Raw genomic sequence first — 26,566 nt, forward strand, 5'->3', positions numbered from 1 at the left:
TAATTTTCAAGTCATTTTTTCACTAAAGCAGCTTTCCATTAAAAGGTAATGTTATCGATAGAAACATTTTGTCGTGTTAATGTTTGCATTTACATTCTCAACACTAAAACAAAGTATTCGAAATGTTACACTAATTGAGTGCCCAAAACAAACATTGATAATTTATAAAATGAAACTGAAGAGTTGAAAAGTTATAAGCCATTGGATTTAAAAATTTTTTTTAGAATATTCATATATAATGGTATTAGAGGTAACTCTTAAATGGCCTTTGGTGTGAGAAATTTATTGATAATTGTTTATTAAGTCTCATAAACTAGGGTTTATGGGCGCAGCAGCAGACCCTAACAACGAATTGCCCACAACTGAGTCTGAGTTAAGCCACTGAATACTAAGTAGTAGATTGTGTTTAGCTTCAAATGTAACCTTCTATTTGACTATTTCAAGGTTAAATAGCACGAAGAAGAAGAAAAAAAAACATCAAATACATATTTACTTTAAGTAACAACACAAACTCTTTAGGATTCATGGAGAGTAAATAAACTTGCACGGGTGATGTAATATAGGTAAATATACAGACACATACCTGTTTCTTTGGATTCCCATGTCCATCGACCATATCGCGCTGTTGTTTCATACTCCCCGTCCGGATGACACGATGTGAGCAGAGGGCACATCGTCGTCCAACCGATCCATCTTCCAAATTGAGGGCATCAAAGAGCACTGGTTGATCCTGTATAAAGGAATTTCGTGTACGCTGATTCAACAATTCAAGAGTACGTGAATCCAAACTCTCTCGATAGACATTGTGCACTTTGTCCAGATTATGCTCATAGTCTGTATCCAGATTATAGCCACTATTAAGACTAGTGCGGGAGGCCTGACGTGCTGTCAGAGAAGTGGTACTACGTTTGCGTCGCATTACGACCGTACGAGGTGTACCCTCCAGGGATGAGGCATGCGCCTGGGCAGGTGTACGTGGCGAGGATTGACTTATGATATAATCACCAGGGGCCGATGGTGATGGGGAATGGGAGTGTATAATGGCTGTAGGGGGGCAATGGCAATTGTGTTGTCGTTGGCATTGGCTGTTCGGCCAAACTCATCAAGGATTGCTGACGCTCCAGTTGCTTTTCATAGCCATTGAATTTGTCGTAATCAATGAAAGACATATTGGCATAGCTAACCATATTATCAATGGCCTGCAGAGATTGCAACGAGGCACTCCACTTGGGATTCATTTTGTCTTTCTTCTCCTTCTTCTCCCCACTGCCCCCATTAAGGCCACTGAACGTGCTCTTGAACGAGGCGAGGAGAGTGTTGGAACGTCGTTTTTGGAAATTCAACTGAAGGTCACTGGGCTGTATTTGGCTTAGGGACATTAGTGAGGGTTTCCTCTGCATATCGACTGACGCTGTTGCCGATGCTGGTGGCTGCATCTCATCTAATGGCGTCGATGAGATGAACGGCTGTGCAGATTGACGACGCGCCGGGGTCTTGACCATAGAATTCGCTGTATCCGCACGTCTTCGCAATTGCGGTGAAATTTCACTATTCTCATTAAGAGAATTCTTACGCGGCGATGCTGGAGACATGGGGTCACCGGATTTTTCAGCCTCTTCTGATAACTGCTCCAGTTGGGGTTCAATAAAACTTCGACGATTCGGGCGACGTAGCATAATCATTGAACGACTTCGCGTAAATGGCGTCTTGAGGTTGGTTTCCTCATCTTCGCCAGATCGGGATAGATTCTCTTTGCTGCCCGTTATATGATTGATTAACTTTGTCAGTTTGTTACGTAGGAAACTATTGGAACGCTCCATTTTGGGAACATTCTCATAGCCAGGTGGTGGTCGGGTGGATTGTGGGATAGTTCCGAGTGCTCGACGTTCTGCCTCGTATTGATCTTTTAACTTTTGGGCTACGTTTATAGCATTCGTACCAGTGGTAGTAGTTGTATTATTATTATTTGGCACAATATTATTATTGTTGTTGTTAATGTTATTGGTAGTAGTAGTCTTGGCATTCGTTGGCGATTTTATGCCACCATTTTTATTGCCATTCGTTAGTTTTTGTTGCTGCTGCTGCTGTTGTTGTTGTAGTTGCTGCTGCTGTTGTTGTTGCTGCTGTTGCTTCTGCTGTTGCTTTTTATTTGCCTTTTGTGTCTTTTTTTGCGCCTTGCCCACATTCTTTGTCGTTTCCTTGCTGGAAATCATGTTCAGGCCAATAATCTGTAGTAAACATGAAAGAGAGAAAAAGGAAAAGAGAAAATGTGAGTAAGAGAGTGAGAAATATTGAATTTCATAGCCCAATCTATATCTTAACAGTTAACCATACCAAGACAATGCTTCTATCAACATTCCAATGTTCGTATTAGCAGATATCTTTACCTATTTCTATCGGTTCTTTTTTTTTATTTCTTGGCTTTGTCAATCAATTTTTCTTGTGTTTCGTTCATATCAAGAAACAAAAATTCAATTACTCGAACTAAACTACAGCAACGCACAACGTAAAGTAATTCATACAAATAATGATCAATCCAAGGGTACTTAAAATCGGACTCGCTGATTCTTAGACCTCTTGGAGATTGAGCTTTCAAATGTTACTCTAATCACTTCCGCAGTCGATAATCTCACAGTTGTTCACAAAAATGTCATCCACTGGCAGTTTAATTATAAGAATATTGTATGTTCAAATTCTGATATTTCGATCAAAAAATATCATTCTGTTTGGTTGATGTGCCAAAATTCATACTAACGTTTCACAGAGATGTACTAATACGATATGTTATCAGTTGCATCTTCTCTTATTGACTTTCGATAATTTATCGATTTATCAATATTAGTTTGATCTTGCTGAATGTGGAATACTATGATTTATTTGGAGATTAGAATCAAAGAGAATTAATTTAGATATATGTATATCTACAGTTTATAGTAGTTAGTCTCATGCCATTCCATAATGGGATGATGTCGACCAATACTAATCAAAAGTGTGCTGCCAAATGCGTTTTATGCGTTGCAAACCACACACCAAAATGCATTTAACCTTTTGCCAAAATTATAGCATATAGTTGATGAAAATATATGTGGCCTGTTCCATATTGATGTCAATAGGCTCTCTATACGCTGTCTGTAGGGCTTTAATCCAAACATTCGCTGAAATCTCCTTTCAATCAAAATGATCCTCTTGGAGAGGCCGACAATATTCGATTTGTGCAGAGAGTTTCCCTTTGATTTATGCCACTTTCCAATGCCAACCAACTGCTGGTGCCGTCTTTGTTTTCGCTCCCATTGGGAGCCAGTGACCCCCTCCCTCACCATTACCACCACCGCCGCCGCCCCCTCATCACTCTCATCTGTCAGCCTATCTATCTATACATATGTGCAGATAGGCAGAGACAGACATTTGTACATATGTGTGATGGATAGAAAAAGCGAAAAGCACAAAACGCAATCCGCCAATTTATCATGGCCTAACGACGACGACGAATGACGGAATGAAAGGCAGTTTCGTCCACTTAACATTTGATAAACTCCGAGTCCAATGCAGTCTCCCCCTCCCCGTCCCCCCACCAACCCATCACACAGATACTCACACATCATGCAGAACTACTTTGCGGCATAGCCTAGTATAAAAGGGAGAAAGAATCACGCATTTCCATAAACCCTGACTGCATATGGAATAAATTTTGATTTCTTTTCACTATATAATAATAGCCAACATTCACTTTTCTGCACTTAAAGCAACACAATGCAATTCAAATGTGTTGATTATTGTTCTCGTTCTTGTCTGTTGATAGCTAAAAAAAAAGGATTTTCACTAGATTGCTGACCATCAGCTGAAACTCGACAATGACAGCGACGGCGACGAATGAAACGGCCAAACTTGGTTGGTTATCTGAAACAATTTTTTGTTGTTTTTTATTTCCTACCAAAGCTCAAAAACAACAGTTAACAGGCAGTTGTTGTGTGGTTTGTATGTGTATGGTATGATAAGATTTGAAAGAAAATAAATGGAAAAAAATATACGAAAATAAAAGCACCAGACAAGCTCGCACACTTGTCTACTTTCCCGACAATATGCGCCGATTCTTTTTTTTTTAGGGTTCCGTTTTCAATTTGGCATGTTGATGAGGATAGAAGGGGAGCAAGAAGGTGCACCTCCACCTCAATTGAATGATTACGCCAGCTAACAATAGAAATGTGACTTTGATTTTGCCATGTACTCCACTCAAAGTAGTAGTGTAGCAAGAGATATCACAAAATGCTGGCTTTCAATCAAATTGTGCAATTTTCAAGGTGGCCTAAACTAAACTCTGTCATACTGTACCCTCTCAAAATGTTATTTGGTAAGGGATGCCATTAGAAATTCTAAATTTGGTCCTTAAAACATTTTTCAATACAGTACTTAACCCTCAGCATACCTATCAAATCTAAATTGACCAATTTCATTATCCAGACTCTGTACTCACTTTCAGATCCAACATAATACAGGGTTAACTCAATGCACAGAAATATTCAATTTCTTTTTTAAGAAACTGAAAACTTTGATTTAACCTATAAAGTTTTTTATTTAAATGTTCTTAAACACTTGAATAAAACAAATATTTATTATAAAATATTGTTGAAGGATTGACAATGCTAAAGAAATCAATTTAATTATAGAAATATGAGTCGTATTTAAAGGCACTCCTCAAAATCCAATGGCAAATGGCTTTGGCTTTGGCTGTGGCTCTGGCTTTGGCTACTGGCTGGACTTAAGACAAAACACTCTTAGAAAAGTGACGACTGACTCTTTTGAATATAAGTGGCGACATAATGTTCAGAATATTAATAGCAAAAGCAAATTGCCTCAGACAAAAGACACTGGTTTTGGCACTACTGTGTGTAATCCCTCTTGCTTTTGCTTCTCCTTCTGCTCCACCTTCAGCTCAATCCTCCAGTGGTAGCAGTAGCAGTAGTAGAGTTAATACTTTGGCCCCAAGCATTGTATTGTTGGATGGGTTTATATTTAGACAAGGTGCACACACACCGTAGCAGCATCAGCAAGGCGTCAATTGACATTGCTGCACTTGGCTATAATTAGTTTGAAACACAATTTGGTCTTGCACTTGTATTGATATATCGATTTCAATTTAGTTGCTGGGATTATTATGGTTTCAATTTCATTGTGCGTAGCCACACTCTCCTCATTTTATGTAGGATCTTGGTTTCTCGATCTTACATTTTTAATATATGTATATAGGTATGTACATATATATTTTTTTTTTTTGCAGTCTCTACCACTCGGTGTCCCTTCATCTCTATACAAGTATATGTATATAATGTATGTATAGTATTACGTTACGACGACTTGTTATGCGTTTTCTTGTTCGTTCGTTTATTTGTTTGTTTGTTTGTTGAAAAACCAGTTTTCATGGTTTCATTGTTGTCGTCGCTTCCATTGCTGATGAACTTCAATTTTTTGTTATGGTCAAACATCTCCTGTGTATGTGTGTATATTGCCAGTGCATAGCCCAGTGGCTAGAGGAATGCCTAATATACATATACATACATACATATGTACATATATACATACACATATAATCTATGTACATATGCCTACTATAAGAAATTGTATCCAAAATTAACACTCTTCTCCCTTACCAACAACACTTAACCTTGAAAATATTCTTCCTATATATGTTCATACATATATATCAAAAGAGATTTTCATTAGCTTTGTATATATACTTGTTCATAAGCAGTAATACAAACATAAATCTCTACATACATATATGTACATACATATGTATGTACGTATATCTACCTCTAGATAGTCTGTTGAAAATTGTGTTTACATTTTTTATTGTCGACCCATTTCATATAAAAGATGCGAGACTTTTATATCTAGGCAAGTTAATACATACGATTTAGTTATGCTAGATAAATCGGTATACTTAGGTATTAAAGAGATACACATACAACATTTGTTCATCTTCTCACACGATTGCCATTTAGACAGATAAACAAAAATCCAAGTGAAGGTACATAAATACATAGAAGGTAGCCCTATTCCAACCATGATTTAACTTTAAAATAAACTATAGTACGAGGAAGGCAGAATTCATCATCTTGACAGAAATAAATCCTTTAAAAAGATCTTTCATCAAATTTAAATCGGAACTGAAACTGTTTACTTTTTTCAGAACGCTAAATAGTTTAAAAAAAAGGTTCTTTTATCGAACAAAATGGCGTCATTTATAGAAATGATTAATATGTCTGACGCCATTTCGAACTTGCATCTACTGGTAAGAAACAATGCTTTCTTATTCTATTAGTCTTTCAATTCAAAGAGTAAAACATTCATATACTCATAAACCTAAAGTTAAACCTTATTATCGATCTATTGTAGCACAGGAAATAGTACGGGAAAATCCTGACATAATATGGGGTTATGTACATATTATACGATGTCATGGTATAAAAAAGTCACGTTTACTCGTATATGATTTTGGCGTAATTACGAATCCAAAATACCTACAGAAGAAACTTTGTATTTAGGTCGACGAACTCAATTTTGCACTTGAGAGTTTGTCCTGAATCTTGAGATTCACTGAATCATACTTTCGATAATGATATCTTTTATAATATAATATTGTGAATGAAACTGAATTCGTAAAGTAAAAGCAATTGCCTTTTTAAGTGTTTTTTGTTGCTTGATCTAGTTCAAAAATAGGAGGGGTCAGGATTGTTCCTTAAAAATATTTCAACTCTCTAAGTCACAAATGAAAAAAATGTTTTCTGCCCATTATCTGAGTAATTTTAGATCACCCTGTAAAGGTACGTAACAAATATTTTTTGAAATTTATCTTGATTGCTATGAAGTTTAAACGATATTTACATTGTCTCAGATATAAAGATCGGATAGATATTTGAGATAATCGAGAAAATATATATCGAAAAATCTCGTTTTAAAAACTGCAATCTGTTAAACTTGTAAGTTTTCAATAATACATACAATCATATATTCAATATCGACTAACGTTGATGAAAAATGCATCAAGTTTTAGCTTTCGTGATATTCTTTTGAAGTAACTCAGAATGAAAAGAGAAGGCGAATAACAACAGAAAAATGAAAACAATACACAAAAAAAAAAAGCTATAACCAAGAAAAAATGACACCAAAAAAGAGTTAGCAATATTTACCCTTCAAGTCTTATCAGCTTTTAACTTAATTTCATGTGTGTGTGTGTGTGTATATGTGCGTGCAAGTGTGAGGGCTGTTTGTATGTGTTACTGTGCGATTGTGCGTTGTTTCCGATTTGTTCCGATTTTGTACTCTTTTTTTTTTTAGTTTGCTCTTTCTGTGTGATTGTTGTGATGATGATATTTACTTAGTTGTTGTTTTTTGTGTTGCTTTTCTGCCTTTTCTCATTAACATTTGCACGCTTGCGCCCTTTTAGCCTTGCTCGATATTATTATTATTATCATTATTATAATATTTCTTGGACACACATCGAGTTCTCATCGCAGGCACTGCGCTTTGTTTGCGTTTTAGATAAAATTAAATAAATATATACGGCATCAACATTAAAACCAAAAAAAAATATGCAAAAAAAAAAAAAAAAAAACGACAAAATTAAATCAAATAAAATAAAATACATATTTCCATGTACTAGCTCTCTCACTCGCTCTCTCTCTCTTTCTCTCTCACTCCCTCTTGCGCAATTTGACAACCAGCTGACAGCTGAGCGGGGCCGTGACACTCTCACTCTCTCTCATACTCCCGCGCTCTCTGTCTCATTTTTAACACACACACACATAAACACACACACACGCACATGGAAGGCACACTTACACTTGTTCTCTCACTCGCACGTTTCGGTTTGATTGCTGGCCGTTTTTTAATAATTATTACTTATTGCTGTTGTGTTGTTATATTACTTGTATTCACATTTGTATATATATTTATTTGAAATAACCGTTAGGTTTTCAGCACTAACTTTAGCCGCTGCCCGTTCTCACCGTCTCCGTACCCGTCCGCTGTTGTGACCACCTTCTGTTTCTTCTTCTTAACAACAATTATGATGATGATGCAGCTGCAAATTGTTGCTGTTGGTCACTTGAAACATGTGTGCATGTGTGTTTCTTGGTGTGCGTTGACGCTTTTTAAGTTTCATTGGCACCATATGTGTAAACTTTTTAATTGAATTGAACAAACATGCGTCAGTTGCAAAAAAAAAAAAAAAGGAAGGAAAAATAAAACACACAAAAAAAAACGTAAAAAAACTATTTACTTCGCGGCAACGGCGACGACGCGACGACGACGACGCGGCAAAAAGAACTCAACTCAACGACTGATCGCCGAGAGAGGCAAACAAGTTTTTATATATGTGTATGTTTGTTGTTGTCGGTATTTTTTTTTTCTTTTTGCTTAAAATGTATTGCTATTTATATGTGTTATGATTTTGCTTTAGTTTTATAGTTTTATTTTACTCTAAATACATGAGTATATCCATTCCAATAAGACAATATGAGCTACATACAGATGTATGTTAAATAATGACTTTAAGGTACATATATACTATATACCCTTACTGTTAATAGGTATGAAAATGTGCGAATTTCATCCGAAACTATACACCCTTTCTCCGTAAAGTACATTACTTCTTCACAGTTAACAGATAATTAACATTTGATCACCGCCAGAATGTTAATGAGTGTTTTACTCGCCGAGTGACTGTTAACATTTCCTCGTGCGCCAGTCGCTAAATTAACAGAATGAGAGCGTACAAAGAGAGAGACAGTGACAGAGAGGGCAAATCAGCTGAGGAAATGTCGATGTGTGTGTTTAAGCAAAATGCGACGGCGCGGCTTCGAAGTATCAGCTGTTTTTGTGCTCAAAATCTCAGGGTATCTACAGGCCCTTTGCGTACTTTGGGCGACGTTAATTTTTAAGTCTTATATATAAGAAAAATACGTTCCGATATACTCTTATAGACCTAAACGACCATTTTGAATGCATTATATTAAAATTATCCTAAAAATGTATATAAATGATTCTCTGTTTTTAGGTATCACAAAGCCGATCAATGCATTTTATGGATATTCGGTGGTTCTCACCATTTTCGGATATGAGTCACGCGCTTGACCAACGACCACCATACGCCAGTCGAAAATGAGAGGGTTGAATATAATTATTAAACAAGACGCCGCGATTAGCCGATTAGCGAATTGAGTCCAGTCGTTTAAAAAAATAAATTCAAATCAACCCAAAGTACAAAATACACACATATACATACATACCTTACACACATTTGTACACGTATGTTTTTATGTATGTACATACATACATAGAATTAATATGCTCTTAAGTTCATGGGCATTCTTGACAACTGCGTTAAGGAAATGACATCACTTTAACTGATCGAATGTCAAATATTTCCTATATTTTGGATTGAATTTACATATATCTATTATACATACATATGTATATACATACTTATGTAGATGTACATAAGTAGATTATATTGGTGTAAATATAACTCCTCTAATTACAATTTTGCATTTGTATTTTATATGTACATACATATGTAAATACTTGAATTTCCATATATGTATGTATCTACCCTTTTTTGTTCTTGCAGATAATATTTTAGTCAATATAAGTACATATGTATGTATAAAGTCAGCAATACGTTGAACAAACAAAAAATTCAAATTTTTTTTTTGTATGCATATTTGCGAAAATTTGTCAGTTTGCCTAAAAGTATGCTACATTTTTCGTTTTGAATATCAATAAGAAATGTATCTTTTGTGTGCTCTAAGCAGACAGGATACCAAAAGGCAAACCTTGAAAAAAGATATTTGGAAAAACCGAAAAAAATATTACATATTTTTTAAAATTTACGTCATTCTCTTTCTAATATTATTCAAAGTTTGCTAGTTTTTAAGAAGACAGGATAATCAGAGTAGATATACATACATATACCAATAAATATATATATTTTTAATTTTTTTCCCATTAGTCAGTTATGTATAACCATTTGCAAATTTGCAAGTCATCTTATACAATGCAATTAAATCAAAGTATTTAATAGAAAACTAAGTGGTTGACATAAGGAAATATATATACACATATGTATGTATTATTTATATTGCTTGTGGTATTCTCACTTTTCATCAGCGCCTGATTCAGTTGCTTCGGTGGTTTCGTTGTCTTCGGTTGAAAGAGTTGTTGTGGAATTGTCGGAGGTTGAACCCGCTCCATGACAAGCACCATGATCTGCAGCATAGGCCACCAAGGTTGAATTTGAAACGCATCCCTGTTTCTCCTCATTGAAATAGTTGCCTGAAGTACAGGAGACGGGTTCACCTACTCCATTTTTGCAATACAAGTAATTGCTGCATGTTGAATTATCTACAGCATTAACCCAAGTTTTGGTCGCATATTGACAACGATCGCAACCAGGTGTAGCAACAGCCTCTTGCCGAGGAAGACATGTCTGGTTAAGAGTATCAAAGTAATAACCACTGGCACAGTATAACGGTTGCCAATATGTTCCATCGCATTGCAGATAAGTACCACATACGGAACTATCACCTTTGACGGCACCATTTGTGCCGCACTCTCCTGTGGCGGTGCCGAGCTCAGTTTCGGTGACGCGACTGCATACATTGTTATTATCGTAGCCACAACTTTCTGATTCAACAATGAATGCCTGAAAGAACAAATGAAACAATGTCATTTTAGTATGGAGATCGATTTTCCTCGTTCATTCTGATGACTTACTGAAGAGGTGCACTCTCCTGTTTCGGCAGACTTGTTTGCTGTGCAGTAATTCCATTTTTTACAATCAATGGTATCGCCAAAGTAAAAGTCAGGTGGAACAACCTCACAATTGCTTGTCAGAGTGGGTCCATCGGTGGTGGCAAGTACAGTGGGACATTTACCATATATACAAGTTGAAGAGGCCTCATCGAATTTCTGGTTGCTGCCACAAGTGCCGTTGCCTGCGTATTCGCCATTTTCACAGTATATCCAACCATTGCAGGTGCCGGTGTTGGGTACCCAACCCTTGCCCGTTATGCTAGCGCACACATTCTCCACACCATAGTAGCAGGTGACCTGATCTGTGGGATTGCACTTCTGATTGGCCAAATCGAAGGAGTAGTTAGCCGAGCAGGATGTGTTGACTGGTCCAGTGCTGGTGCACGCATAGTAATAATCACACGACACAATGCTGCCCAGAAGTGTGCCAACGGGCACAACTGTGCAGAAGGCTGTCACATTGTAGTTGCCCTCAAGAACATCAGCGGATAGGGCAGAGCCAAGTATTGTCAAGCTCACGAGGAAAAATAGGCGAGAATTACCTAGACATATCAGCAATAATGTATAAAATTTTAAGTGGGGGTCCTCAGGCACACAAAAGACTGCTGATGATAATTTCACATACCTGTCGTCATTTTCGTTTTCTTTTTGAAGTGCCTTTTTTTTTGTCTACTCGCTCAGTTTGATAAACTTATTGACGATTTAGCAAAGACTAAAGACTGACTGAATGACAGGGTTTTCAGGTTGTCGTCTTTTATAGTTCGATTCCATGTCTTCGCATCGAGATCATATATACTTAGTGCTTGTGGTGTTTTTTTTTTTTTTTTTTTCTTTTTTTGGAGGGACTGCCGATAAGTTTGATAAGCGAAACGCACGATTCTTAAGAATTATGGAGGTTTCTACAAGCCGAAACAACTTTTAATTTTATATAAACTTAATCATCGTATCATGTTGCCTATTTCGCTTTGGACTTTTTTTAGTGTAAATTTTTGGTTTTTTGTTTTACCAATTTTAATTAAACTTAAGTTGTAAGTACTACTCTAGCATTATTGAGGCTTCTCTGCTACCACCAATCAATCAATTAACCTAACCCAAAACCCAAACAAACGATGGTACAATCAATGTTCGGCTCATATCAGTTTTATGACGTGATAATTTTCCATCACGAGAATTATATTTCTACCAACTATATGATGTACATATGTATATTAAGGCAAGCAATATCCATTTTTTTTTCTTTTTCATGGGCATATCCCCAAAAAACCAAAAACGAAAACAAACTCACTACTACTACTTATCAATGGGCTATTGGATTTTATCTAATGTAAAGGGGTTCCGAATGTGTGCTATAAACATTAAATATCCAAATGAATAACAGGAAAAAAAACCATCAGCATACACTTTATCAAATGGTTGTTGCAATAAAATATATTATTTGGTAATTAAAAGTATATGTTACGAATGTATATTATGGCATAATAGTCAGTGAAAGAAAAATCATGAGTCAAATTTGGAATTTGGTTAGTCCTTTGAATGATTTTTCTACCCAAAAAGCATAAAGGGAGGCTGTGATCACTTAATCGACCATAGAACCACTAAGAAACAAATTTTTATATCCATATCCATTTATGTATCCGTCTTAATGAAAATAATCCTCTTATGGTCTACAGTGTGCAACAAAGGATTGTGGTTTACTTTTACATATGCATATGTAGATGAACCATCGGTCTAAAGTTTAAGATGATTATCTTTGTTATTTTTCAAGTGATTGTCAACAAAAATTCAACTTCTGACATTTTGAAACACTTGAAGATGACTGTGCCATAATAATTTCATCATGATCGCACAACAATTTATGTCATATAGCATTAATTGATCGGTCTGAAATTTAATTTTAATCAGCTTTGTTTCTTATGCGATTATTAACAATTTTTACAGTTTTTTACAGCATGATCAATAGTCCATATTAAGATTACTAGATTTATTTATAAGGAATTGGAAAAACATTTTTATTGCCTTAAAGGATATAGCACTTTGACAGCTCTAGGTAGGGAAAAAGTAACACAAATACTTTACAAGGATACTAAAACTTTCGTACGTCCGATCTTGATACGATTTTAATTGAGTTGAGTTCAAATTCTTCCACTTCGAAAGGATTTCCAGAGACATTATAGTAAAATTAAAGTAAACGCTAATTGTAATTTTTGAAGCTGAAGATACATTTTATTTGCAAATTTAAAGGTACGAAAAAAAATAAGAATTTTGGATATGTGTTAATAATGCTTTTAAGCTGTAGTGGTGCTGTTTGTGGCGGTGCTGGGAGTACAGCAGGCATAATCAGGATCCACAACCACACAGTCACCCGAATCCTCGTTGAAGTAATAACCGGATGGGCACTGCTGTTCGGCACCACGCTGGACTCCATTGACGCAGTAGAGATAGTCACTGCAGCTGGTTGCGGAATAGGCATTGACAAAGGTCTTGGTAGTGCCCACACAGCGATCGCACTGGTTGCGAGCACTCATACGTGGCACACAGATCTTGCTAATGGTGTCATAGTAATAGCCCGATTGGGAGCAAGTCTGCAGAGTGTAGACGCCACTCGATTGGCACAGATAGTACTGATTGCAGGCGGTGGCATTCTTGGTCTCCCCAACTGTGCCACAGTTGCCGGCACCAGTTGTCGACAATGACTGATCGTAGGTGACCTGTGAGCATGTAGTATCCACCGCGTAATCGCAAATACCCTTTGCCACATTGAAGTCCATGCTATTGGGGCAAATGCCGGTTACGAGGGTATTGTTATTGCAATAGTTCCAGGCTGTGCAGCTATCCGAGCTACCAAAATAGACCTCATCCTTGATCATTTGACAGAGATTGAGAGTGACAGCGCTAACACCATCGCTGGCAGTGACCGTGGAGCAGGGATACTGACTGGGCCAAACACATGACATCGTATTGGGATTGAAATTTTCGCCATTGGGGCAGCTGCTACGCTGGGCTCCGGCAGCACCGCAATAATAGTAATCGGTACAGGAGTTATTTGTCGGGGCAAAGGTTCCAACGGCTTTGCCAGCACACGGTGTTGCGCTGCTGCCACTCGAACAGGCTACCTGCGAGGCGACATTACATTGCTGGGCATTCTTATCAAAGTATTGCCCACTGCCGCAGGTCTGCAAAGTGGCCACAGCTCCTTCGCAGAGATAGTAGCTGGAGCAATCAGTCTCACTAGCCACATACAACCCATCCGTGACCATAAGACACAGGGCACTCATATTTACATTCGCTGCAGCCGGAGCCGTGCACCCGCATAGCACTAGCCCTAGCACGACTAGGCAAATTGTATTGCTAGATCCACCTAGTTGACAAAATTTCAATTGTAATTGAAATAGAACAAAATGTCGCGTTGCTGTCTTCGAAAATATCGGACTTACCCAACATGATCATCGATCGTATATTTTTGTTTACTAATTCGAAATTAAAATAACCATGTGGTCTTATATAGAACTTTGGGCATTATTAACTTATCATAGACTCATGAGTACTCTTAGCATTGAAATTGATCGATGATCCATCGCAGAGAAGACATGATCAATTGTAGAAGCCTCCTGTACCTCCAGCAAAATTTCAATTTTCGCATGATCGATGGGGTCTTCGATAGAGTTTCGATGTTAAACAATAATATAATAAACGGGGAAGTTGGCAATGGATGAATCATTTGGGGAAAATAATTTGAATTTTTTTTTTCTGGAAAATCAATGATCAATTAGGTATAGCCAAAATGGACATCTAGTGGCTAGTAATGGCTTAAAAATCATCTGATCGTACTGAAAACGATAATGTCATTGAATAAAATGTTGTAGAATGTTCCTTTTCGTATCGCTGTCAAAAGATATATATGACATTTATTGAAGACGGCGGTGAAATGAACTCATGATGAACTATTAATGGAATTTAACGTAATGCTGAGACTAGCGTTTCCTTAGATATTTGATAATGGAAGGCATTATAAAGCGATAATAATAATACATGAATCACTAACAATAGAATGGACTTTCACTAGTTGAAAAAACCTCATCATAAATCGATTGTTTTTGTTTTTTATAATCTTTGGCCATTCAAATGAACATATTGACCACAGAAGAGAAACACGAAATTTAACTGATTATACTAATAAATCACAATAGATAAGAAACATCAAAGTGAAATGCTTGTTTACGTATCTCTTGTTTACAGTATAAAGAAAAAGAAGAAAAACAAACATAAGTAATCTATTTATATATAAGATTTAAGGTCCTTTTAATAATGATGTTTTCCTTGAAAACTCTCTTGTTACGTATACGACATGTGATTTCTCTACACTCTAGAGTCTAGACAGACAGAAAGACAAAAGTAATTGGTAAATATATAAAATCTATATCTATATCATGTAGACATACTTCTATTTAGTCCGAATTCGAGAAATTGAGACTGTGAGATAAGAAAACATTTAGAAAGATTGCGTTACGCACTTCCTGTTCGAAATGTCATTGACAAATGTTTCGAAATAGTTTGAAGCACTGATGATGATGATGATGATCATGACGATGGACTTTAATTGACTAAAGTTCATGTTTGAAATCAAAATCAAAATCAAAACTGATATCAAAAAATGAAATCATTTAAATTTATTGACTGTGCTTCAGGCTGCTGCCTTTTGGGAATATTTTTAGGCCATTCTCACATCGACTTATCTGTCCAGAGCCCAGACCAGCTCGCCGCTCGTGTCGGATTTCCCAAATTTATCAATTGTCAAACAGTTAAAGGCATTAATGGGCGAAATGCTTGATAAACGTGGAGGAAAATAGTATTCAAACCCAAAATTAACAACTGACGACACTTGTCGGCTCAAAAAGTAATTTATAGGGATTTAAATATGTATGTATTCACTACCCCAGGTGAACCGCAAGAAAAAGGCAGAGACTAGAAGAAGCAGCGTCACCTGTAATATTTAATGACAACGCCTTTTCGGGGTGCCATTCAGTTGGTCGTGGTCTTTCGAGTGGTTCGAATTGTGATTTTTTTTTCTTTGACCAATTTCAATTCGAGAAACTCCACTTTTTTCCCCGCAGAGCATGAGTACGTACATAAACGACCGTGATACATATGTTTGATATATACAACATTTTTAATTGATCGATCAAATTTAGGCACTTGGGTTTTTTTTTTCGTTTTTAAATATTTCAATGACTTCTTTATCAATAAACTAGAAGCTAGAAATACTATATCTAGGGATAAGCAATTCCGGTAGTTCACTTCGGCAGACATGAGACAAACGAGTCATTTTTCGAAGGAGAAAATTTGAAAATTTTTAAACATTCTTTCTGTGGTTTTTTTTTTTTTTTAGATTTCATCTTGCGACTATTATGTATTGGAGCTGCATTGGTTGGAGCTGCAACGGCTACCAGCACATTTGATCCCGATTTGATCTGCACACTTGTCGCCAATGGGACAAAAATGAATGATCCGAGGGCCTGCAATGCCTGGGTTCAGTGTATTGACGAGAAGCCCATTACAGGTACTTGTACCGGTGATCTTTTCTATGACAGAGAGACCGAAACGTGTGTGGATTCCAGTAGTATTGATTGCATATCAAGTGAACCTTGTGCGGCAGAAGCCAATGGCTTTGCCGCTGATCCTTATACGTGCAATGGATATTATTATTGCATTAATGGCACTGGATCGCATGGCACCTGCGCTGGTGGAATGAACTATAATCCTGCCACAATGCATTGCATCCGTGACTTTCCATGCGAAGAGAAAATGGATCCGGATAGCTTGTGCAATATATTGCCCGATGGTGTCTTTATAAAGGATACAAATAATTGCAATGGCTATCAGATGTGCTGGAAGACCAAGATCATTAACGGCACTTGTCCGGGAACATTTCTGTTCAATGCCCAGAAGTCCGAATGCGTCTATCCGCAGAGTGTGGAGTGCACAATTACGGAGAGCCCACCCATCACTGTAGCAAGTGGGATTTGCGGCAAGGCTGGTGATTTTATATCGGATAATGCCACATGCAATGGTTACTACTATTGCCGGGAACTGGAGACGGGTGAATTTACTTTGGAGCATGGCGTTTGTGCTGATGGTCGATTCTTTTACGAGTCGGGCGACGGCGGAGTTTGTGCGCCACGGTCCAAAGTTAACTGCCCTTACGATAGATGCGTCGATCTGGGCAATTCGACAATTCAATTGGCCAACGAGTCGGATGATGATTGTCGTGGATATTTGATCTGCCAGGATGGCATTAGCATCGGCAGCGGCACTTGTCCCGCCGATGAGTATTTCGATGAGATGACTCAGCGCTGTACTACGCAGGTGATATCTTATCCAGCCTGCGAGCTATCATCATCATCCTCATTATCATCGACAACAACAAGCGAAACAGCGACAGATGGCTCGTCGTCGTCGGGGAATAGTGAGGCAAGTTCGTCGACTACGATCAGTGGATCGTCGACAGACACCTAATCCTAGATAACGCACTAGTTTTTAATTAGACACTCACTTAGCGTGAGTTTCAGGAAAGAAAAAAAATAAACAAACAAATCGTCAATGTCAGGCGAGTCTTATCATATTTCTATAAATACATATACATATATACACAAATTTCGTGATGATTGAAGACCTTTGAATAATGGGATATACATATTGTTTTATGTGCACTTTCTATTGAAAATCCCTGAGTCATCTCTATAGATATATAGAATATAGATCATTGTTGCTGAAACTATGGGACTCCCCGCTTGTTCTTCACATTCATACACTTAAATGGGGTATAACAAAATTGATGCGATGCATATGAAGCAGAGAAACCTAAAGTCCAATTCCTATAAGAGGTATGTGTGTGAGAGAGATGCACAGTTGATTCTAAATTGGTATTTAAATGGATGGCTAACAAATGAAGGTCGAATGTGAAAGGGAAAGACGGAAAGATGATTTGAAATAACCCAATAAGGTATTCAAGTACAAGATGCTTCAAATATGAAAGAGACAGAAAGTAGGTGCAAGTAATTAAGTGAATAAACAAGGACTTCAGCAAGGGTATAGAGACTTCGGCACGTTCAAACTAAGCTTATCTGATTTCTCTTTGGGGTGGGTCCGTATCAAAAATCAGCAAACCGAATTCTTCGAACTTGATATTGGGTGCTTCTTTAATTAAAAGCTCCAAAAACTGATAATGACATTTTTTGGCAGGCATTCTGAAACTGTCGCAACAGAAACAGATTGCCAAAATCAAACCAAAAAATAAAAAAAATGAGACGAATGAGAAAGAAGCTAGGTAAACGGAACGATATGTTGGTTGATGGTGTAATAACATGATAGAAGCAGCCAATACATGCATTCATGAGTCGTCTTCTTGGAGACATGAATTTTTATCGCCCCTCGAACATTTCCCGTTTGCCTTTTAATAGAAATCAATCAATGAAATATACATGCGTGGTGCTTTTTATGACCTCCACCAAGATTTTACGAAGTTTCTTTTTATTATTACGGGGGTAAAAAGATACAGTGTATGTTAGTTGTGTTTATTTTTTTGTTGTTTTTTTTTTGTGTGTGTTTTTTTGTTGTTTTTTTGTTGTGATTTAGTTTTATTTGCTGAATTATACACTGCTCGAGCTGTGATGATGATATATACATATATAAATAAGTATGTATATATATATTTATCTAGGCTGAACAGGCAATGTAATTGTGGTTTGTGGTGGTGCAGCCTTGACTGCGCTCATCGAAATAATAGCCATCGGGACAACGGCCAGTGCCCACGGTGGAGCCATTCGAGCAGCGGGCATATGATTGGCAGTCGCCAGCAACATTCACATAGTCCAACGTATTGCCCACACAACGATCAAGCAGGCAGCGCACATTGAGGCGGTCGCGGCACGACAATTTCACATAGTCGAAATACTGGCCAAGGTCGCAGGCCAAATGCTTTGGTTCCTTATCATGTACCCCTTTGACGGGCTCCTCACAGATGTAGTACGAACTGCATGACTCGCTGTCTGCAAAGTAACCGCTTAGAGCTTTGCCTGTCTCGGTATCCAGACAGAAGGTATTCTCCGGCTCGGGCAGGGCGGCGGTGGCATAGCAAGTGACCTCACTGATTGAGACACAACGTCCGTGATTCACATCGTAGGCCATCTGAACGGGACACTCATGCTCCTCGGCCATCTCGTCGATGCAAACGTAATATTTCTCGCAATGTTCATTGTGGGCCAGACGTGTAGCATTGGCCACAGCACGACAAGCCGGTGTACTGATCCTCTTGTTGGTCACGGGGCAAGTGTATTGTGTGGAATAAACACAGGAACGGGAAGTTGGATTGAAGATCAATTCATTGGGGCAATTGGCCTTGATCGATTTATGCGATTGGCAGAGTATATATCCACGGCAATTTTCACTTGTGGTATCGGCAATGAAAGTGCCATCCACCTCATTGGCGCAGACATTGGTGTTGGTTGTCGTATCTTCGCCGTAATAGGGACATGAAACACCATCAGCCAAATTGCAACGTCCCAGTTCCTTGTTATAGAATAGTCCTGCGGCGCAGGATCCCTCCTCCAATGCGTTCTCCTTATCTGGACAGCGTACCCAATGGTCGCAAGTGCTAGGTCGCAGGAAGCTTGTATCCCATGGCATCAAAGCGCACATCTCGCTTACCGTTAGCGAATTGAAATTGGTCAGGGTCTTACTGCTGGTGGTGGCCACTGTTGCAGCAAACAGGCAGCTGGTAACAGCCAGAATGGTAATAGCTAGAAATGATGATGATGGTGATGGCATTAATGATGAAATAGCAACAACAACAACAACAACAACAGCATTTGTTTTTTACCCTTCATACAAAGAAGGTTCGTCATTACCTCGCTTCATTTTTGGCAATATCCTTGAGTAAATTCGATAGATGTTTGTATATGTATGTATATCCTTTAAGTTTGCTTGCCCGCTTGCTACCACAACACAACTGATACTGATGACTGATACGGTGACAACGCCTCCTTAAATATGCAAAAAAAAACAATTTGGAAAATGCACACACGGCACAAACGACACCCAAAGATGATGATGATGATGCTGATGTTGTCGATTGTGGTGAGCGGTGCCTCTGTCTCTTCTCCAATCTCCAATCAGAGCCCAAAATGGGCGATAAGGAGATCGATCGAGTCATTCTGATAGCTGCCTTTCATATCAATTCATGTAAATTACACGGCAATATCAATGTCTTCATTCTTGTTCGTGGCACTCCAGCAAAGAGATTTCAAAGAACTAACAAAATAGGTACTAAAACATGTTTCTACATTTGTTTGTCGTCGATTCCCATCCGATAGGGAAATTGTCTACATGTCGAGACTACTTACTCTCTACGTACATATAAATCGTTTGTCACATGAAACACAATGAAATGCATTTCAAGCAATTGATTGGAAATTCTTATTTCTTTTTTCTCTCCCTCTCTCTCTCTCTAGCTTTTTTATTACTTTATTCGAAGGGGAAAAAAACCAACAAGTATAATAGGTACATATATGGGTACTCAATAGCCATGTTGCTAAGGCAATTATGATTGAGTCTTTTGGTTTGATGAGCAATAAAAAGTTAACATATGATAGAACAAAATTTAAAGCAATCATTATCCTGAATCTCATGAAATCAATGTCTTTGAATTTGTTCCTTTGTTACTTAAATTGCATTCCATAATAAGTATTTCTCAAGTGAATGAACGATTATACGTTGGTAACAATATAAAACATTTACTAAGGATTAGTCTTGACTTTCCCTCTAAGGTCCATTGTGGAGTAAGAAAGATCGCTTGTGCTTCATTTCGTCTGTTTGCCAACCCAATGAGTAAAACAAAAGAGACCCCATCGTAAGTATGTATATGTGCATTGTATACTGTGTATTAATTTGAAACAAGATATATATATATATACATTTTTTAATTTGCCACTTAATGGATTTATTGTGAAAGTTTGTTAATATGAATTAAAGTTTTTACACAGCTTTAGTGGTAACCTTAGCGCAAATTGCATACTCTGGGTCACTAGCCTGACAGTAGCCCTTAACCTCATTGAAATAAGGATTATCAGAGGGGCATTGACCGACAACAAGGGTATTGCAGTTTACATAACTGTTGCATGTTGAGTTATATTTGGTCATGAATGTAATATCCATGTTATTGCAACGATTATAGGGACAATCGTATGCGGCTGGGGAAACGCACTTTTGAGAGAGGGATCGAAATGGGTGCCCTGTTTGCAAGCGTTCCAAAGGCCAACGGATGAATAGGACTTGCAGGCATAGTAACCAGAACAAGTTGTGTTATCGGTAAAGTATTGTGTTGTAGATGCCTCAGTGGTACTGGAACTTTCATCATCATCATCATCATCATCATCATCATCATCTGCAGCAGTTTCATCATCATCTGCAGCAGTTTCATCATCATCTGCAGCAGTTTCATCATCATCTGCAGCAGTTTCATCATCATCAGCAACAGTGTCTTCTAGAGCTTTAGCAGTTACATACTGTTGACAAACTGTCGTTGCATTGGGATGTGTGGTTGAATCTGTGTTGGTACCCGAGTCACTGCAGGTACTTTCCAATTCACAGCGACCAGTGGCGGCGTTATAATTTGGATACTTCGTGGGACATGTGCCAGGAACGGCTGCACCATTGATGCATTGCAAATAGCTTCCACAATTATTTGGATTACCAACAAAAATGTCCGATTTCATGAAACGGCAAATAGTGTCCTGGGGACATGTCGATGTATACCTGCATGCTGTTGAATTCGCCATGAACATCTGATTTTTGGGGCAAGCAGTAATGCCGTATGTACCATTACCATAACAATAAGCATATTCTGTACAATTATTGGGATTGGCTAGATAGACGGGGCTTTTGGCCGCTTGGCAGGTGTCCTCAATGCTAGTGGAACAAATTGTCGTTGAGGCATTGGCACAGGCACCAGTCTGTGAATTATAGACGAGACCAGTTTTGCAAGTTCCCCAACTGACCAGTTTTTGACCTTGACAATATCCCCAGGCTCTGCAATTGCTAGGATTACCAATGTATCCGGAATCCCACCATTGGGCGCACATTTGATCCATGGTGTACGAGTATGAATTGGCTTGACTGATCATCAGTGCACAGATCACCAATGCCAAGCCACAGCTGGCCTTTGTTAAATTAAATGCTGCAAAAGGGAATTTGAACAGAAACAAAAACAAAAAAAAATAAAAAAAAAGAATTGTCATTATTATATATTCTTTTAGTTTATCCGTTTGTTATTTGATGACTTTAAGTTCGGGTTTTGGATATATGTACCTCCCATTGTACGCTAACTTGCTCACGACACTGAGTACTAACCCCTACAAATGCCATTCGAGGGCTTTTTATACTAACTCCAGAGCCGGAACATTTAATTAACAAGCAAAAAAAAAAACAGAAACACATACACATACATCATAAAGAAGAACCTTTCAGATAAGCTCCTTCTGCCCCTACTGCTAACACACTGAGAACAAACACTGTGTAATTAAAAGTCGTGGTTAGATAAGATTCTTCAATCTATCAAAACCTTTAAAGCACTTACAAATCATCCTTTAGCCAAATATATCTCAAGCGTAACTACCTATAGGCAACGACGTGGTCAATACTTTAAACTATGATTATATCTCACTATGTTTGCGATTTCCTTTCCCTTTCATATTGGATCATCATCATCACGAGTTGATTGTGTATGGTTATTATTATTTTTGTTGGTTTTTTTTTTTTTAGGTAATTAATGGCACTTATTGATCGGTTGTCGCTGTTGTTGATGGCGTTTCCCGGTATTGAGGTAATCAGTTTTATAGAATACATTTTTTTTCTTTTACTGAAGTACCTTATGACAGTTTTTGATGACACTTTGTTCTTTTCTTGGGCATTCTAAAATTAATTTGTCTTTACCATTTGCTTTCATACATAACTTTGAACTCGAATATGACGAAATAAAGTTTGCTTTTCGAATGCACTTGAATGTGAATTAGGTTGGGGATGAGTAACAAAATGTCCCAAAAGTAATTAACCAAAATGACTTGGTCAAATCTCATTAAACATGGAAGGGAAAGGACCTACAATTAGTGTTGTAAAAGGACATCTAAGGCAAAAAAAAAAAAACATTAAAGGGAAAATCGACAATTCGAACTACATTTAGCTCTGGTTTCGTCAGTGCCCAGTTTGGAAAAAATAAGTGATACATTTTTGTATGAGGTGATATTTCCTCTATTCATATATGTACATACAACCGACAAAAATAATGAAAACTGGATAACATGTTTTTAACACATGACTCAAACAAAAATAGAATATATGATGCTTAAATTCGAATTCAACACATGTTAAATGTTATGTGGAGTATTAGTTAATTAATTAATTGGATGCCCTAAAAGATTTTTAGGCATTAATGTTTTTCAACTTTACTCCGACACAGATAAAAAATGTTGTCACCGAATGAAATTAACTTTCCATTGCATTTAGGAATTAGATTTTGTCAAATTAAGCATGTTAGCACTTTTTATACCCTTGCAAAAAGGGTATATTAATTTTGGTCAGAAGTGTGCAACGAATAGAACGAAGCATCTCCGACCATACAAAGTATATATATTCTTGATCAGCACGACGAGACGAGTTCAACTAGCCATATCCGTCCGTCCGTCCGTCCGTCCGTCCGTCCGTCTGGATCAACGCAAACTCCTCCTAGACCGTAAGAGCTACAGAGCTGAAATTTTGCACGTAGGCTTGTATATACTGCAGGCGTTGTATATCTCGGATTCAGCCGGATCGGACCACTATATCATATAGCTCCCATACAAACACCAAAGTCACGAACAGTGACTTTTCTCAATAACTTTGTTATTTTCTCTGTTATTACCGTGAAACTTAATATTAGAGAGTTTATTACGCTTATTAACGACTGTGCCAAATTTAATCAAGATCGGATGAGTATATCATATAGCTCCCATAGGAACGATCGGGCGAAAACAGTGACTTTTGTAAATAACTTCGTTACTTTTAACGTGATTGTTTTCAAATTAAACATTGGCTAATAGGTAAGGAAAGAGTTACCAAAAAAGTTGCAAGGGTATACAAACTTTGACGCGGTCAAAGTTAGCCCCGGCCCTCTGGTTTTCTTCTCTTTTTCTAAAGCGACCACGCCTGTTACCTTCCACCCAACCGCTCTACAATTACATGTGTTTAAAAGAAAATGGTTGCATACTTTTAGGCATTATTTAGATATGTTTGAGCAATTAAATTTTAAACTATTTTCAAAATGCGGAAAATTTATCAAACAAAAATAATACTGAACGAATTTTAACAAAGTTTTGAATAGTTTTGAATAATTTGAATAGATTTTACTTCAACAGATTTTTTCTGAAGAAGAAATGCAATTAATACATATTTACACTTTCACAAACCCAAAGTAAAATTTCACAAAATCAGCAATATAATTAGTCTTCCAAAACAAAGTTCGCTACATTAAATAATCAATGTTTTTTGTTAAAAAAATTATGTATTTTTAACAATTGTTTGTTCCTTTGCCGATTTACCTACCTTTAAAAAATTTCAAGTTGTATAATCAAATTTACAGCTCATTCCCCATAGTGCAATTGTTCATTTTTTTTAATCTCGCCTAAAAGTTAACTTTTTGTTTTTATTAATATTTATTTCAAGTAACGGGAATGTTGGCACTGAAAGTATGCTAGGAAAAATGTAAGACTTTGTCAAGACTAATCAGCTTATCGATTGGATAGATGTATATATTATGTAGATATATGGGATAAATGGTATACTGTTCGATACTGATTCGATTTTTGTAGTCTACTTTATTTATTTCAAATAGAATAAAAATTAGATTTACATAAGAATTTCAGAAGTATCGGTTAAATCCAATTCTTAAGATACATATAGACCCAAGATGAACTTCAACAAATCCAAAGTAATAAATAAATTCAACAAATTTTGTTTACCAACATGTGGTAAGTTTTTTTTTTTTGTGTTTAATCTTATCTTCTTAAGTATGAATTCAATTCGCTTATCATACATGGGAATAAAAGCAATTGAATAAAAAGTATTGCTGATCCTTCGATTTAATATTAATGAGAGTTGTGGTCTGCTTGGGCATTTAGTTAGAATCAACTTGAGCTACTATACACAACGACGTTCGACAATGGGAAATGCTTCGTATTGTAAGAATTTTAATTAAATATTAACTACTTGCCGATTTAAGTTGTCAGTCTTTGTACTTGTTTATCCGTATAGTATGGCTAAGCCTCTGTCTGGTGGCCCTATTATCAAGCCGGGTAGATGCTCGAGATGAGGACATTTGCCGTTTGTTCTCCAATGGCACTGTCATCCGTGATCCAGACTCTTGTAGCCGTTATATAACCTGCATTGATTTCACTAGTCATTATAGCAGTTGCACTGGATCAACGGCCTTCTTTGATAAGGACTCGGAAAAATGCGTAAAGAGCTTATCGAGCGATACAACTTGCCAAGTCTCGTGTGCTGGAGCCAGTGAGAAATTCGTTGCCGATCCCAAATCCTGCTATGGCTACTACTATTGCGCCAATGAGGAGACACCCATGTATGGCACTTGCCCGGAGGCAACACACTTCAATGCCACCACACAAGCCTGCACCCGTCTATATGAATCGGCTTGCAGTGTCCTTAGCTTTGACTATTGCAGCATTGTCAAGAACAGTGTGAACTTCGACAATGTTCAGGCGTGCAATCAATATCACACCTGCACCAAGGGTAAATTGACCACAAAGACCTGCGATAGTGGCTATTACTATCAGGCTAGTACGGGTAGTTGTGTGGTTAAAGCCAAAGTTGACTGTGCTGCCCATCCGCTGCCCAAGGACGTGTGTGGCACTGCAAAGAAGCCCTATGCCAACAAATTCGTAACGGACGGTGCCACATGTCGCGGTTATTTCTATTGTGCCTCGCAAGCGGATGGCACTCCGGATGCAAATCCCACCTGGAATCAGTGTCCCAATGATAAGTTCTTCGATAGCACTACCGAAACCTGCCGTACCCCCAATGAAGTCAAATGCTCTGAGGATCGTTGCGATGGACGTTCAAAGAGTTTTGTACTGAGCAGCACCACGGGTTGCCGTCACTACCTACGATGCGTTGATGGCATCACCCTAGACGAAAAGAGTTGTGGCAATTACTTTTTCGACGAGGAGAAGGGCGCATGTGTGGCCAATGTTTTAACCTTTGACATTTGTTAAAAAAGCAGCAAATAAACATAAATAAAATTTCAATCATAAACTTTTTCCGTTTGATTTCTTTTTTTCTTAATATATAATGTTTCATTCATCAACTTTAGATATAGTTAAGGAGTTTCTACGTCAACTTACTAAGGATCTTCAGATGTGGAAACGAAAATTTATTGTTTCAAATCCACTGTAATACATTAACTAACTAACTCATATTTACGGTTAGGGTATACAATTCGATCGAACGTTTAGTCTAATGCGATTAGAATCATCCAAATAACTAACCATAAATAACAATTTAAAAATCAAAAGAGACTCACAAATATATAATTGAAATCAAATAGTATTTTTCCAATTTTTTTTCCTTTTTTTTTGTGTTGTTGTTTTGGTTTTTTTTTTTTTTATCAATTTGACAATTTTACGATGACAAAATACGCAATCAACTTGTGACT

The 26,566-nt window shown here is 37.5% G+C and overlaps 7 protein-coding genes across 7 annotated transcripts; 2 read left to right on the forward strand and 5 right to left on the reverse strand.

Annotated features, from left to right (window-relative positions):
• Nucleotides 1–868: 868 nt before the first annotated feature.
• LOC137574420 (probable serine/threonine-protein kinase MARK-A) lies at nt 869–8,346 on the reverse strand. The gene is made up of 2 exons (XM_068286722.1): nt 7,840–8,346; nt 869–2,228 (listed from the first exon to the last, which is right to left on the reverse strand). Exon 2 carries the CDS (start codon nt 2,211–2,213, stop codon nt 1,002–1,004), a length of 1,212 nt encoding a protein of 403 aa, XP_068142823.1. The 5' UTR covers nt 2,214–2,228; nt 7,840–8,346; the 3' UTR covers nt 869–1,001.
• A 1,715-nt stretch (nt 8,347–10,061) lies between these two features.
• LOC137574659 (peritrophin-48) lies at nt 10,062–11,512 on the reverse strand. The gene is made up of 3 exons (XM_068287041.1): nt 11,438–11,512; nt 10,774–11,354; nt 10,062–10,702 (listed from the first exon to the last, which is right to left on the reverse strand). Exons 1-3 carry the CDS (start codon nt 11,445–11,447, stop codon nt 10,154–10,156), a joined length of 1,140 nt encoding a protein of 379 aa, XP_068143142.1. The 5' UTR covers nt 11,448–11,512; the 3' UTR covers nt 10,062–10,153.
• Nucleotides 11,513–13,097: 1,585 nt separating this feature from the next.
• Nucleotides 13,098–14,253, reverse strand: LOC137574712 (peritrophin-48). The gene is made up of 2 exons (XM_068287115.1): nt 14,247–14,253; nt 13,098–14,170 (listed from the first exon to the last, which is right to left on the reverse strand). Exons 1-2 carry the CDS (start codon nt 14,251–14,253, stop codon nt 13,098–13,100), a joined length of 1,080 nt encoding a protein of 359 aa, XP_068143216.1.
• A 1,589-nt stretch (nt 14,254–15,842) lies between these two features.
• On the forward strand, nt 15,843–17,463 carry LOC137574551 (peritrophin-48). The gene is made up of 2 exons (XM_068286906.1): nt 15,843–15,930; nt 16,199–17,463. Exons 1-2 carry the CDS (start codon nt 15,927–15,929, stop codon nt 17,323–17,325), a joined length of 1,131 nt encoding a protein of 376 aa, XP_068143007.1. The 5' UTR covers nt 15,843–15,926; the 3' UTR covers nt 17,326–17,463.
• A 1,062-nt stretch (nt 17,464–18,525) lies between these two features.
• LOC137574553 (peritrophin-48) lies at nt 18,526–19,515 on the reverse strand (the record flags this gene model as incomplete). Its single annotated transcript, XM_068286908.1, has 1 exon — nt 18,526–19,515. A coding segment is annotated over one exon (990 nt), but the record flags the coding sequence as incomplete, so codon positions are not given.
• A 1,428-nt stretch (nt 19,516–20,943) lies between these two features.
• LOC137574552 (peritrophin-44) lies at nt 20,944–22,199 on the reverse strand. The gene is made up of 2 exons (XM_068286907.1): nt 22,174–22,199; nt 20,944–22,042 (listed from the first exon to the last, which is right to left on the reverse strand). Exons 1-2 carry the CDS (start codon nt 22,178–22,180, stop codon nt 21,003–21,005), a joined length of 1,047 nt encoding a protein of 348 aa, XP_068143008.1. The 5' UTR covers nt 22,181–22,199; the 3' UTR covers nt 20,944–21,002.
• Nucleotides 22,200–25,057: 2,858 nt separating this feature from the next.
• On the forward strand, nt 25,058–26,166 carry LOC137574713 (peritrophin-48). Its single transcript, XM_068287117.1, has 2 exons — nt 25,058–25,076; nt 25,150–26,166. The coding sequence occupies exons 1-2, from the start codon at nt 25,058–25,060 to the stop codon at nt 26,124–26,126; spliced, it is 996 nt and encodes a 331-aa protein (XP_068143218.1). The 3' UTR covers nt 26,127–26,166.
• Nucleotides 26,167–26,566: the final 400 nt, after the last annotated feature.

Source organism: Drosophila tropicalis, unplaced genomic scaffold, assembly GCF_018151085.1.
Source record: "Drosophila tropicalis isolate 14030-0801.00 unplaced genomic scaffold, ASM1815108v1 contig_463, whole genome shotgun sequence".
Lineage (NCBI taxonomy): Eukaryota > Metazoa > Arthropoda > Insecta > Diptera > Drosophilidae > Drosophila > Drosophila tropicalis.